This window comes from Chlorocebus sabaeus, chromosome 28 (genome assembly GCF_047675955.1).
Source record: "Chlorocebus sabaeus isolate Y175 chromosome 28, mChlSab1.0.hap1, whole genome shotgun sequence".
NCBI lineage: Eukaryota > Metazoa > Chordata > Mammalia > Primates > Cercopithecidae > Chlorocebus > Chlorocebus sabaeus.
In genome coordinates, this window is record NC_132931.1 from 14,937,250 (window position 1) to 14,951,771 (window position 14,522).

Sequence of the window (14,522 nt, forward strand, 5' to 3'; positions counted from 1 at the left end):
AGGTGGTGAAGAGTCAGACTTTGACATGGACATTTAAAGGCCCAGCCATCAGAAGGGGCAAACCCGACGGGCCCCTCCGGCCTTTCTGGGGAAGAGTCACACCCACCAGGCCTCAGGAAGCTTTCCTACCCGGCCTTAGCTGTGGGGTTGGCCCCCGGCCCTCCACTCCTCTTTGTGAACACCAGCAGATACCTCCTGTGCCCGCTGGGGCCAGAGCTGCTACCCTAAGGGGAGTGAGTCCTGCGAGCACACCCTGCAGATGAGTGGCACGAAGTGGATGAGAACAAATAGGCCCCGCCTCCAGAACCATCATCTGCCTCTTCCAGCCCCAGCCTCCAGGGGCACCACCCACCCCTTCCTTCCCCAAGAGAGGAAATAAAAACCACCTTCACTCCAGGACCAAGAAAAACAAAAGCACATACATTTCCAGAAGTTTGGAAAAGTTCGCTCTGCAGCAGCTGAACAGCAGATGGTCTCTGCGATGAGTTCCTTCTCGTTAAGTGCTGGATATACTTGGCTTGTACTGGACACCTTTTACTGAGGGATTCCGGCAACTGACCAGTTCTTAAACCTGTCAGAAGTTCTGCTCGCTCCATTTCTGTTCCAAATGGCTGAAAGAGCTCTAGCAGGATCACACCCAAGCTGTACATATCTGACTGGAAAAAGAAAAAAAGGGGGAACTCAGTAGTGAAATACAGAGTGAGAAGAACGTTTCCATTTCCGTGTTCCACCCTCCAAACAGGAGAGGGTTTCTAAGAATGAGGATATACAGTCACCCACAAGGAAGGGAACAGAGCAAGATGGCTCATCAGAGACAGGGACTTTCACGACCCCAAAAAGGGGCATCTGTGGGCACGGAGAATGGATGGTCAGGTGGAGGGCAGGGATAATCCCCACCCACAGCAGTCACGACCATACAACTATCTTCAGCACCTTGAAACAATCCAGGCCTGACCCAGGGAGAGGGACGTGAGCTCACGCCTGCTAGTGTCAGCTGCGGGGAAGCCACAGTGGGTCACGGGTTCTCCTCTGGTCTCACCTCTGCCTCCTTACCAAGTGTCCTTGGTGACATTTAACAAACTGCATAAAATCTGTGATGCTACTCCTAAAAACAGATTTTTTTTAGAAAGGTCATCACTAGACAAGATTTTAGGGGCAGCCAGCATTTTTTCTGACAGCTCCTTCCCAATCACTAAAAAGCTCAACGAGCCATCAAAAGGAAGAAAATTTTACTAGGCTGTTGTTTTGAAAAATGGATTTTAGCATTTCTTCAAGGAACAATGGGGATTCAAACTTTACAGCATGTTCATTCTATTTCAAGGGGAGTCAAGGGGCAGGCTTCCCCTTGGCGTTTATCCACCGAAGCCTGAAAAAAAAAACAATTAGAAGAAAGGCTGAACACAGGCTTCCATGAATTCTAGCTTCCTGAGGTGAACAGTGATGTTTTAAAGGGAAAGCTCATTTCAAAATCGATTTAGGCCAGGTGCAGTGGTTCATGCCTGTAATCCCAGCACTTGGGAGGCCAAGGGAGGAGAATCATTCGAGGCCAGGAGTTTGAGATCAACCTGGACAAAGCAAGACCCCATCTCTACAAATATATATATATATTTTTTTAATTAGCTGGGTGTGGTGGCACAACTCTTGAAGTCACAGCTACACGGGAGGCTGAGGTGAGAGGATCACTTGAGCCCAGGAGTTGGGGGCTGCCATGAGCCATGATGACACCACTGCAATCCAACCTGGGCAACAGAGTAAGACCCTGTCTCAAAAACAACAAATGAACAAACAAAAACAATGTGTGACACCTGTGGATTTTGAAATGGTAAAGTAGGCAACACAGATTCTTCAGTGAGGCTTCTTCTTAGGGCGATTTGAGCCACTTAATAATCTAGAGTACTTGGTTATCTCCAAAAACATCTCTATGACAGAGCTCCTGCATTTCATTGTACTGTTTGTTTTTTACTTTTTTTGAGACGGAGTTTTGATCTTGTCAGACGGAGTTTTGATCTTGTCATCCAGGCTGGAGTGCAACGGTGCAATCTCGGCTCACTGCAACCTCCGCCTCCTGGATTCAAACGATTCTCATGCTTCAGCCTCCAGAGTAGCTGGGACTACAGGCATGTGCCATCGCACCCAGCTAATTTTTGTATTTTTAGTAGAGATGGGGTTTCACCATGTTGACCAGGCTGGTCTTGAACTCCTGACCTCTGGTGATCCACCCACCTCAGCCTCCCAAAGTGCTGGGATTACAGGCGTGAGCCACTGCGCCCGGCCCTGTACTGTTTGTTATTTACGACTGCCAAATAAGTTGGATGAAAGTACAGAAAGCAACAAATACTACCTTGGCATCATACTCAGATCCTTCCAACTGTTCAGGTGAAGCGTACAGACAAGTACCCACTCTGGACGTATGTGTTGGCGTTCCTATCATTTCAAAAGCCACACATTAAACATTGCAGTGTTAGCATTGTCAACATTAAATAACATTTACTATGAGCAAGCAGTGTAGCTCCTAAGGGAACGACGGTTGCTTTTTATCTTTATCTCACCTTTGCTATTAAATCTTTATGATTCTCTTTAAATACTAACATGTGCAACCATGTCTTTTGCTTATGCAAAGAAAACAAAACAAAACCAAAAACTTACTCTTCCTGTTTCTATTGGTCCAGTCTGTGTTCTTCTGTAGGATGTCTGTGCAGGCCAGACCAAAGTCTCCTATTTTTACTTGCTGATCAGGGCCATGAAGAAAAATATTTCTTGGCTATCAACAAACAAAACAAGTCAACTCCTTGGCTTTCTTAAAACAAATAGTAAAAACTTGTAAATGTTTTTAAGTGTTTGGAACTCAGGAGCAAGCAGCCCCTCAAAAGTTAAATATTTGAGGAATAGTTCCCAAATTTGCCTGCACATCAGAATCATCCAGGAGTTTTAAAAATCTCAACATCCGGCGGGGTGCAGTGGCTCATGCCTGTAATCCCAGCACTTTGGGAGGCTGAGGCAGGCAGATCACCTGAGGTTAGGAGTTCGAGGCAAGCATGGCCAACATGGTGAAACACCATCTCTAAAAAATACAAAATTAGTCAGGCGTGGTGGCATGTGCCTGTAATCACAGCTACTGGGGAGGCTGAGGCAGAAGAATGGCTTGAACCCAGCAGGCAGAGGCTGCAGTGAGCCAAGGTTGTGCCATTGCACTCCAGCCTGGGCGACAAGAGCAAAACCCCGTCTCAAAATAAAAAAACCTCGGCCAGGCGCGGTGGCTCATGCCTGTAAACCCAGCACTTTGGGAGGCCGAGGCAGGTAGATCACCTGAGGTCAAGAGTTCAAAACCAGCCTGGCTAATATGGTGAAACCCCATCTCTACTAAAAATACAAAAATTAGCTGGCCATGGTGGTGCTCGCCTGTAGTCCCAGCTACTCAGGAGGCTGAGGGAGGAGAATCACTTGAACCCAGGAGGCGGAGGTTGCAGTGAGCCAAGATCGCACCACTGCACCCCCGCCTGGGTGACAGAGCGAGACTCCGCCTCAAGAAAAAACAAAAACAAAAACTCAACATTCAACCCATTCCCCAGGCCAACTGCATCAGAACTCCTGGGGGTGGACACAAGCATCAGTATTACTAAAAGTCCCAAGGCTATTCTAAATTTGGAGAATATTAATGTAGAGCATGCTTTGTACACAAATGCCTCCCAACCCTTACTGCACATCATTACCCAAGAAGCTCTTAGAAATGACTGTCCTCGGCCGGGCATGGTGGCTCACGCCTGTAATCTCAGCACCTCAGGAGGCCAAGGCGGGTGAATCGCCTGAGGTCAGGAGTTCAAGACCAGCCTGGCCAACATGGTGAAACCCCGTCTCTACTAAAAATACAAAAATTAGCCAGGTGTGGTGGTGCATGCCTGTAATCCCAGCTACTCGGGAGGCGGAGGCAGAACTGCTTGAACCTGGGAGGCAGAGGTTGCAGCAAGCCGAGATCACACCACTGCACTCCAGCCTGGGCGACAGAGGGAGGCTCTGTCTCAAAGACAGAAAAAAAAAAAAAAGGTAAGGGAACGGGAAAGGGAAGGAAAGGAAAAGAACTGTCTTGTCGCATCCAGAGATGTGATTTTCTATGTGTGAGAAAACATTTTAAATGGCTTTTTCAAGGCATGATAAATCTAAGCACTGGCAGTTAGCCTGCGAATGTAACAAACCGCATGGCTCATCCACCTAGAAGATCACAATAAGCGAACAGGATGTAAAGGAGAAGTCAGTCCATAAAAGGGAAGACAGTTTCATTATTGGGAAATCCAAACTTAAGTGGGGCAGGGACCAGGGTATAACCTTCTAAGGGGATAATGCAACTCAGGCGACTTCCGGGAAGATCGTAACCCTGTAGTCCTTGACCAATGAGGAACCAAAGTAGCGACTTGCACGCTAGGAGATAAATTACCTGTTGTAACTGCCCTGGGTGTACCTGCCTACCAGACACACGACCTTACAAGACTGCTATTAAAAGTCTGACTTTCACTGTTCTTTGTGCCTCCAAGTTCATTCTTTGGGTTTGGATGGGTGAGCATGCTTCTTACACTATGAAAAAACTTTGATTTTTTTTTTTAAAGACAGAGTCTCGCTGTGTTGCCAGGCTGGAGTGCAGTGGCGCCATCTTGGTTCACTGTAACCTCCGCCTCTCAGGTTCAAGCAATTCTCCTGCCTCAACCTCCCGAGTAGCTGGGACTACAGGTGCACGTCACCATTCCCAGCTAATTTTTGTATTTTTACAAAATATATTTGTAGAGACGGGGTTTCACCATGTTGGCCTGCATGGTTTCAATCTCTTGACCTCGTGTTCTGCCTGCCCTGGCCTCCTAAAGTGCTGGGATTACAGGCATAAGCCACCACGCCCAGCCAACTTGAATATTTCTTAAAAGCTCCCAGATAACTCATATGTATTAGCCAGGGTTAGGAACTAAGAAATCACACTAAATGGCTTTATTTAAGCAACGAGTGCAGACCCAAAACCTCTCTCAAACTATTCCTATGCCAGAGAAGAACGGAACCTGTAATGGGGAGAGGGAAGATTCTATTACAATAAAAACTAAAAACTGGGTTAAAACTTTTCTTACTTTAAAAGTAGTCATTTTAACTTTGTATTTTAATGTATAAATTCCTCTTTTTTAGCTTTGATCATTGTTTCAGCTACACTTGAACTGGAGAGAAATCAGAAATAAAGGTGTAAGATAATAGCTTGGATATGTCTTTATGATAGAGTAGAAAACCCTAAAAACTGCTGACATTTGACATTGTATGATCAAGGAACAAAGTCTGGACACTTGATTCCAAACTTTGATGGACTGCCTTCACAGATACAGTTCTTGACAAATTCTAGAACAGTTCTAGAACTAAACTGAAAGAATCATCATAAAGAGACTGAAACTGACCAATTCCATAACAACATTTTCCCTTGAAGTCTTCACGTTTTTCTCATGGGGAATATACCCAGGAAAGGAAGCAGAGACCTGGTGGTTGGCAGTGCCATGTCCCTGGAAGATGGCCCATCCGCAGCACTTCACTCAAAACTCTATGAAGCCATCATGAGAGAAGACTGCACTGCGATCGAGGTACTCCTGAGAAATCACCCTGTCAACCAGCCCATCGCCATTCTGCCCAACTCCACCAGCGGCAGATTACTTCTGAGCCAGGTACCCTCTTTCCTGCTCAGTCACTTCTGGAAAAAAGTCAGGCTGCTTAGAAACGAGCATCATCTAAAGCTGGTGAACCTGCTAAGCTCACAGCCCTGACGAGGCACGACCCCAGCTCACTCCACACACTGCAGTGCTCCCCAAAGCCCTGAAAGCCTCCCCTGCACATGTCACACACAAACCAACATGAGAAAACGCCACATCCGGTGTGGCTGGAAGACCATTCATATCACCTCTCAAACATACCCATGGTGCTCATCTCCGAGTGGTCAAATTAGTTTTTCCCTTTTTCGGCCAGACGCGGTGGTTCACGCCTGTGATCCCAGCACTCTGGAAGGCCGAGGTGGGTGGATCACCTGAGGTCAGGAGTTTGAGACCAGCCTGGCCAGCATGGCAAAACCCCGTCTCTACTAAAAATACAAAAATTAGCCAGGCACGGTGGGCAGGAGCCTGTAATCTCAGCTACTCAAGATGGCTGAGGCAGGAGAATTGCTTGAACTCAGGAGGCAGAGGTTGCAGTGAGCCGAGATCGTACCACTGCACTCTCTAGCCTGGATGACAGAGCGAGACTCCATCTCAAACAAACAAACAAACAAAAAATAGTTTTTCCCTTTATAATATATACATTTTCAGTTTCTAAATTTTTACAAAATGATTATTACCTTTACAATTAAATTTTTTTTTTCAAAAAGGAAGTCACCTTCTCTTTTACCCTACTGTCTTATCTTATAGCCACGGTGTAAAACCACTACTTACATGTGTGTATTTTAGGAGTTGGCGGCCGGGCACGGTGGCTCACGCCTGTAATCCCAGCACTTTGGGAGGCCAAGACGGGCGGATCACGAGGTCAGGAGATCCAGACCATCCTGGCTAACACGGTGAAACCCCGTCTCTACTAAAAAAAATACAAAAAACAAGCCGGGCGAGGTGGCGGGCGCCTGTAGTCCCAGCTACTCGGTAGGCTGAGGCAGGAGAATGGTGTAAACCCGGGAGGCGGAGCTTGCAGTGAACTTAGATCCAGCCACTGCACTTCAGCCTTGGGTGACAGAGCAAGACTCTGTCTCAAAAAAAAAAAAAAAAAAAAAAGAGTTGGCACAAACAGCTCTACTAATCATAGACAGAACATATGCTGCGTTATATTTGAAAACCCTTAAGATTCAGGTTTTACTGCTGATAATACGACTTTGGCAATAACACGGCACCTACTTGTCCATCACCCTGTGGGTTAATTTAAGGACTAAGTGACTTCATAGCAAGTACCATTAATATCACACCACAGGCTCTTCGGAAGAATCAACTTTCAAAACTTTCCAGAGCTTTCGAGTGTTATTTCTGTTGCCTCAGTAAATGTGCGTTTCTGTGAAACACAGATTTTATAGTAGGGAATCCACTGAATTTTGATCATTTAAAACAGGTAGTAGAAAAGGAAACTTTCAATGCACATACCAGAAAAAGAGTGAGCCAATGAGACAGTAAATAAATGTATTGCCTTTGAAATGGCAAGCTAACACAAACAGTATTTTTAACTACACAGGGCCACTTGTAATGTGTTTTGTTTTCCCTTCAAAGCAGACAGAGTCCATCATCCCCATCCATCTGGCTGCCAAGTACCACAAGGCCCAGAGTCTGCTCTGCCTGTTACAGCATGGTGCTGACCCAGAAGTCAGGTAAGTTAACTCCACCGAAAATCATGTCTTTTTTTCTTCTTTTTTTTTTTTTTTTTTGAGGCAGGGGTCTTGCTCTTTCGCCCAGGCTGGAGTGCAGTGGCACAATCTTGCCTCATTGCAACCTCTACTTCCTGGGTTCAAGAGCTTCTCCCACCTCAGCCTCCCGAGTAGCTGGGACTACAGGCGTAGACCACTATGCATGGCTAACTTTTGTATTTTTAGTAGAGACAGGGTTTCACCATGTTGGCCAGGCTGGTCTTGAACTCCTGGCCTCAAGTGATCCACCTGCTTCGGCCTCCCAAAGTGCTGGGATTACAGCCTTCAGCCACAGCACCCAGCCTCACTGGCAATCATTTCTAAGTGAGGAGATACCTGATATAGATTTTTTTCAGTTCATACATTTTTTTCCACTTAGGTTTGGACTTGTTCATTCTTCAAGGTGATAGACTACACATTATCATGTTATGAATGAACCAATGTCTTTACTGAGTAGATGAGATAATCTGAAACACTGAGAAAAATCCAACATCACAAACATTTTGCCAAATCAATGCACATTCTGAGGATTAAGTGCTCAATGGTGGTGGTGTGAGGAATGCAGTAAAGTCCTTGCCATGGCCCTCAATAAGTTTAACCACCAAAGTTAGGTGTGAAAAATAAACTATAGGTAGACAATAGATTTTCTTTTTTGTTTGTCTATTTTTTTTTTTTTTTGAGACGGAGTCTTGCTCTGTCGCCCGGGCTGGAGTGCAGTGGCCGGATCTCAGCTCACTGCAAGCTCCGCCTCCTGGGTTTAAGCCATTCTCCTGCCTCAGCCTCCGGAGTAGCTGGGACTACAGGCGCCCGCCACCTCGCCCGGCTAGTTTTTTGTATTTTTTAGTAGAGACGGGGTTTCCCCGTGTTAGCCAGGATGGTCTCGATCTCCTGACCTCGTGATCCACCCGTCTCGGCCTCCCAAAGTGCTGGGATTACAGGCTTGAGCCACCGCGCCCGGCTTGTTTGTCTGTTTTTTGAGACAGAGTCTCACTCTGTCCCCCAGGCTGGAGTGCAGTGGCGCAATCTTGGCTCACTGCAAGTTCCGCCTCCCGGGTTCATGCCATTCTCCTGCCTCAGCCTCCCAGGTAGCTGGGACTATAGGCACCCGCCACCATGCCTGGCTAATTTCTTGTATTTTTAGTAGAGACAGGGTTTCGCCATGTTAGCCAGGATGGTCTCAATCTCCTGACCTCGTGATCCACCCGCCTCAGTCTCCCAAAGTGCTGGGATTATAGGCGTGAGCCACCGTGCCTGGCTGATAATGGATTTTCTTGTTTATTACTCTCCACTAGAAGGTAAGTCGCATGAAAGACAAGTTCACCTTGTGCACCACTGTATCTCCACCACCTCAACCAAATCAACGCCTGATACTTAGCAAGTGCCCAGTAATACTATCTGAGTGAATGAAAGAATTAAGTAGTATATAGGCTGGGCACAGTGACTCACGCCTGTAATCCCAGCACTTCGGGATCCCGAGGTGGGTGGATCATGAGGTCAGGAGTTCGAGACCAGCCTGACCAACATGGTGAAACCCATCTCTACTAAAAATACAAAAATTAGCCAGGCATGGTGGCAGGTGCCTGTAATCCCAGCTACTAGGGAGGCTGAAGCAAGAGAATCACTTGAACCCACGAGGCGGCAACTGCAGTGAGCCGAAATCACGCCACCGTACTCCAGCCTGGGCGACAGAGCGAAACTCCATCCCAATAATAATAATAATAGAACTTCTTGCCCCAAATCCTTACCACGCTCCAGAAGAACCCACCCGCCTGTCTTGCTCCCAGACTCTCCCTGAGCACCCCACCCCAGCTCTGCAAGTCCTCTCGAAGTCCCTTCCACATCTCGACCATCACAGACTCGCCCCATTCTCCTCAGGGGACCCTTTCCTACCCTGCACACCGCATGCGCTATGTGAGGCTTTTGCACCCCTCTAGAACTCTGCCGGCTTCCAGTATTTACTGCGCTGTTTCACTGTTCCACGTCTATCTTCCCTGCTAGACTGTAAGCCCTACAAAGGTAGGGGCCACCTGCTGTTTCACCATATCCATAGCCTAGGGCCTCACGCTGAACAGATATATGTGAACTGAAATCATTTTCTAATTTCAGCAGAGGAGTTAGATTTACATAATAAACCTTCCCTTTTCTCTGCCAAAACAAAGGCATTTTTGGAAGCGCTTCTGCGATGAGGGCCAAGTTGTAAAATGCTCATTCCACCTGGCTTGGAGCAGGGAATGAACTTCGGAATGACCACAGGTCTTCAGATTCAACCCCTGTCACTTCTTCTGCTCCCTACACACTCAGGCATAAAAATGTCAGGTAGGAGAGCAGAGACAGAGCCACTAAGAAAGGAGTCAACAGGAGTCTGGGCCTTCACAGCTCACTTCTATGGTGATAACAGATCACACTCAAGTCCACACAATTTCACGGAAAGCCAGTAACCCAGCCCAGCACTATGTGAGGTGCCAGGCTGCAGAAATCACTAAGATACAGCCTTGGAGGGACACAGCCCTAGTGGGGGCAGCACGGGTAAAAATAGGCCGCTCCAAGAAGCTGGGCCTCCTTCACAACATTGTAGAAAAGTGAAAAGAATTTTTCAAAAAAAAAAATTTATGTATATAAAAAATGAAGCTAGGCCCCATCGTATAGGGATACATCCCACCACATCCCCCGAAAAACCCTGGGATAGCGAGAAACTACTCAGCAATACAGATTGTGAAACACATCCTTAAGGTAACTAAAGGGTCTGACTTCAAATAAATATTGGCTTCTTAAGCATTAACTGTTCACGTAGAGCCATTCCCACTGTGAATTCAGTGTAACGTGTAATCAATACCCATTCTAGGGACACGACAGGCCTCACCACACTCAACTTAATACTACTGCACTGGCCAGTCACTTCCACCACGTGGGCAAAACCAGGCAACAGAATGCACAGGATCCTGACAGACATTCAGAATAACGCCATCACGTGTCTCCGCATCCTGTGTGCACATGGGGCTCAAGTTAATGCTCAAGGGGAAAGCAACAAACGTTCACCACTCCACCTGGCCATAGCATATGGTTGCTATCCAGTTCTCTCCATTTTGGCCCAAAATGGTGCCGATGTCAATGCTATTAATGAAGCCAGCATGACGCCCCTTCACATGGCTGCAAACATGCTGAATAAGGAGATGATGGAAATGCTCATTGCCTGTGGAGCAAACGTCAACTGTGCTGTCTCTTCCACGGGAAACACGCCCCTGAAGCTTGCAGTGTGCACCGCATCAAGCAAAGCAGGCCGACTGCTCGGGGCGGGGGTCAGCTGCATCCGTCTGCTGCTCACTCACGGAGCCACAGTCAACGCCCAGGACTACAAAGGCCAAACAGCCATCCACGAGGCATGCTTTGGAGGCAGAGAGGCCATCATCAATCTCCTGCTTGACTTTGAAGCAAATGTGAACATTTTAACAAGAAACGGGGAATCTCCAATTTATATGTACCTTCAGCGCAGTTTCAATGTAAGAGATACGGCACTTCTGGCCAGGCTACTTTATCACACTTATCCTCTGAGAATGACCAATAACCAAGGAATTCTCCCTGCAGGAATCATGCTACCAGAATTCCGCCTCTTAAGGGACACCCTAATAAAGCAATCGCAAAAACCTTTATCCCTACAGGGTATCTGCAAAAGAAACATCAGGAATATTTACGGGGAGAAATACAAACAGCACTTGAAGCAACTTCTCCCGGTGACGATATGGAATTCGGTCTACTGCTGTTACGACCTGGCATACCTCCTGAAACAAGACCTCCCAGCTTCACAGCAGCAGGGACTTCCAGCCACTCAAACTGCATTTTCTGGCTAGACATGTCCCAGAAAATGCTTAATCTATCACCTTTGACATCCCAAATGTACAAACTACTGGTTCTTGAACACTTTCCAAAAAATAAAGTGATTTGCCTACTAACATTTTTGTTCCTAGATTTGTTTTTTCATGCCCTTTCCATGATTTAACTTCGGGCTGAAAAGTAAGCAAATTAATGTCAATCTCTTCAGCCAAAGACACAAATGTATTTTCTCTCTTTCTTGATAGTCTTTTGTGGATAAAAACCAAATAGTCATTACAGACTTTTTAAAAACAGCAAAAAACAAAAAAACAAAAAAAAAAACTTCCCATTTTGTTAAACTTTAAGATGAGTAATTATAGAGTTTACCTCTAAGTCTGCAACAATAAATGAGTATTTCTGTCAGCACTAAGTAACATTTAGCACCACTGATTTTATCAGTACTCAGAGCACACTTACTACCTGAAAAAAAGTACTCATACTCCACAGAGGATTTTCAAATACCCAAAAATTACTACTTTAAAAAAGTCAACTTACAACCAAGTGCGGTGGCTCACACCTGCAATACCAGCACTTTGGGAGGTCGAGATGGGAGGATCACTTGAGCCCAGGAGTTCAAGATCAACCTGGGCAACATAGCAAAACTCTATCTCTACAAAAAAATTGGCCAGGCACGGTGGCTCACGCCTGTAATCCCAGCACTTTGGGAGGCCGAGGCGGGCGAATCACGAGGTCAGGAGATCGAGACCATCCTGGCTAACACGGTGAAACCCCGTCTCTACTAAAAATACAAAAAATTATCTGGGCGTGGTGGCGGGCGCCTGTAGTCCCAGCTACTTGGGAGGCTGAGGCAGGAAAATGGTGTGAACCCGGGAGGCAGAGCTTGCAGTAAGTCGAAATTGTGCCACTGCACTCCAGCCTGGGCAACAGAGCGAGACTCCATCTCAAAAAAAGAAATTTAAAAATTAGCTGGGCATGCCTGTAGTCTCAGCTACCAGGGAGGCCGAGGTGGGAGGATCGCGTGAGCCTAGGCATTGGAGCCTAGGCATCGCGCTACTGCGCTCCAGCGTGGGTGACAGAGCGAGACGCTGTCTCAAAAAAAAAAAAAATTTCAACCTAATGTTTTCTCACTCTGGATCTATCGAACAATGATTTGTCTGACAGTAATTATAACCTCCTAAACAAATGAACTAGGACATGTAATCTTATTTAATTCAATGAACCATCATCAAGTCATCCCTGATACAAAGCTACCACTGCTTTCAATGATTTCATCGCCCCCACTTACCTTCAGATCTCGATGCACAATTCCCATGTTATGTATGTAAAACACACCTTCTACCAATTCTTGAAAAATTTTTGTTGCAACATTGGCCATAACATAAGGACCTTGAAGTAAAAAAACCAGTTTTATTTCTGTAATTTCTTTACTTATTACATTGGCATTTAAATATTAATGTCATTCTAAATACATTAACATCTGACACTTAAGAACAATCAGATTTTCAACAAAGTCAAGGCAGAATGGTCTAAAACCTAGAAATAAGCACAAAGGCTTCCTCAGCTAGCAAACAAACCATCACAAAGCAGCACTGAACAGTTGATGGACTCTGTCAACCAGAAAGAAAGTACCTCTAACTTCACTCAGAGCCCTCCCCTGTATTGATGACTTTTTACATAATTCTTGGGTATCAGGCAACTAGATTTGATAAAGTTTAAGTTCCCTTCAACTCTTGACATTCTGGGATTTAATGCTAATAAATCTGGTATCCTAGCCCACAGAGGATTAAAGATATTATTACAAATAATGGAGTAAGAAAAAAGATAGAATATGTTAGCTCCAGGAGTACGAGTCAATCATCTGGAATGCCTCACTTTCCAAAAATGACACGGCATATGGCCGCAAAAATGTAAGTACATTAATTCATCTATTAATATGATGACATACATTTAGAGGATGGAGAGGTTTTATAGGACTCACACAAAAATTGGTAAACAAAAAATTCTGGCCAAGCGCAGAGGCTCATGCCCATAATCTCAGCACTCTGGGAGGTGGGGACAGGAGGATTGCTTGAGATCAGGAGCTGGAGACCAGCCTGGGCAGGATAATGAGACCTTGTCTCTACAAAATTTTTTTTTTCAAAATCAGCCAGACATAGTGGCATGCACCTGTAGTCCCAGCTACTCAGGAGGCTGAGGTGGGAGGATCGCTTGAGCCAGGGAGGCCGAGGCTATAGGGAGCAGTGAATGCACCACTGCACTCCTGCCTGAGCAACAAACAGAGCAAGGCTCTGTCTCAAAAAATAAAACAAAATAAATAAAAAAGAAACACAAAGCACCTGGAGGCAACTCCTACATGAGATGGGGAAGATGTGACTGTGTCTATTTCCTGGCCCGGCAGACCCAGATGGTACTCACAGGCAGACTCGTCCACACACTCCCGGCTGCGCTTGTTTCTCTCGGCTATCCAGTCCCACAGCGAGAGCTCACACAGCTGCATCTGGATGTGCAGCATCAGGTGGTACTGGGCCTAGGAGAGGAGGTAGTGCCGGCTCCCATCTTTGCACGATTCACTCGCATTATTCATCTAGCCAACAAATACTCATCTGCCTATTCTGGGCCAAGATAGTAGGCCTCTAGGGAAGTCATTTAACCTGTGTGGACTTCCCTTTGCAAGACAGAACTGCTGAGGACACAGGCCCACCCAAGAAGGCCAAAGTCTAATGAAAGCAACAGATAAGGAGAGCGATAATTAAAACAGGGTGTTGTAATACCAGCAGAAGGGGGGGGCCAGGCTGAAGTCAGGCAGGAGTCCAGTGGCAGAAACTCTCAACTGTGACCCGGAGTAACTGGTCCTGAAACGGGGCTGCTTGCTACATAAACAGGTTTTAAAGCTAAGAGAAAGCAACAAAGAATGGCTGTATGATATTCTACTACTCTATATATTTCTACAAAGTATATATACTTTGTCTGGCTTCACATTGTACACAACTAATAACTTATTCAATAAAAAGGTAAGCAAACATTAAGCTTACTGTAGCCCACTGTATATACCATCTGACTGAGGCATCTAACAAAATTTTCCAAATAAAATACAGAGAAATGAATCAATTCTGATGAAAAGTCCCCCAAACTCAAATCATCCAGATTCAGGTGAAAGTGTTCAAAGTTCTATGTTTCATAAAAAAGCACAGACTCAGCCAGGCGCGGTGGCTCACACCTGTAATCCCAGCACTTTGGACAGCCAAGGCGGGCAGATCATGAGGTCAGGAGTTTGAGACCAGCCTGATCAACATAGTGAAACCTCGTCTCTACT

At 45.9% G+C, this 14,522-nt stretch overlaps 2 protein-coding genes across 6 annotated transcripts in view; one reads left to right on the forward strand and one right to left on the reverse strand.

The window, feature by feature from the left end:
* The window catches only part of EIF2AK1 (eukaryotic translation initiation factor 2 alpha kinase 1), a 40,188-nt gene that overhangs the window by 3,128 nt on the left and 22,538 nt on the right, over positions 1–14,522 (reverse strand). For 3 of the 4 annotated variants that reach the window (XM_008018719.3, XM_008018718.3, XM_037995449.2), the window contains 5 exons: positions 13,625–13,736; positions 12,495–12,595; positions 2,647–2,761; positions 2,342–2,424; positions 423–656 (listed from right to left, as the gene is read on the reverse strand). In XM_008018719.3, the coding sequence (XP_008016910.3) occupies positions 423–656; positions 2,342–2,424; positions 2,647–2,761; positions 12,495–12,595; positions 13,625–13,736 (645 nt within the window). The remainder of the gene's footprint in view (positions 1–422; positions 657–2,341; positions 2,425–2,646; positions 2,762–12,494; positions 12,596–13,624; positions 13,737–14,522) is intronic. The other variant, XM_008018720.3, reaches the window with a different exon arrangement.
* On the forward strand, positions 4,563–11,795 carry ANKRD61 (ankyrin repeat domain 61). 2 transcript variants are annotated; one of them, XM_008018713.3, is made up of 3 exons: positions 4,563–5,678; positions 7,248–7,345; positions 10,224–11,795. In XM_008018713.3, the coding sequence occupies exons 1-3, from the start codon at positions 5,463–5,465 to the stop codon at positions 11,224–11,226; spliced, it is 1,317 nt and encodes a 438-aa protein (XP_008016904.3). In that variant the 5' UTR covers positions 4,563–5,462; the 3' UTR covers positions 11,227–11,795. The 2 variants fall into 2 exon arrangements, with proteins under 2 accessions (XP_008016904.3, XP_072868901.1); XM_073012800.1 differs by having other exon boundaries at positions 7,251–7,345.

What these genes read in the sequence shown, in the direction of transcription:
- ANKRD61 (XM_008018713.3), top strand. Translation starts at nt 5,463, where the DNA reads ATGGGGAATATACCCAGGAAAGGAAGCAGAGACCTGGTGGTTGGCAGT. An exon ending in GCAGATTACTTCTGAGCCAG is followed by an intron (nt 5,679 to 7,247) that starts GTACCCTCTTTC and finishes TTCCCTTCAAAG; the next exon opens with CAGACAGAGTCCATCATCCC. An exon ending in GGTGCTGACCCAGAAGTCAG is followed by an intron (nt 7,346 to 10,223) that starts GTAAGTTAACTC and finishes TACCCATTCTAG; the next exon opens with GGACACGACAGGCCTCACCA.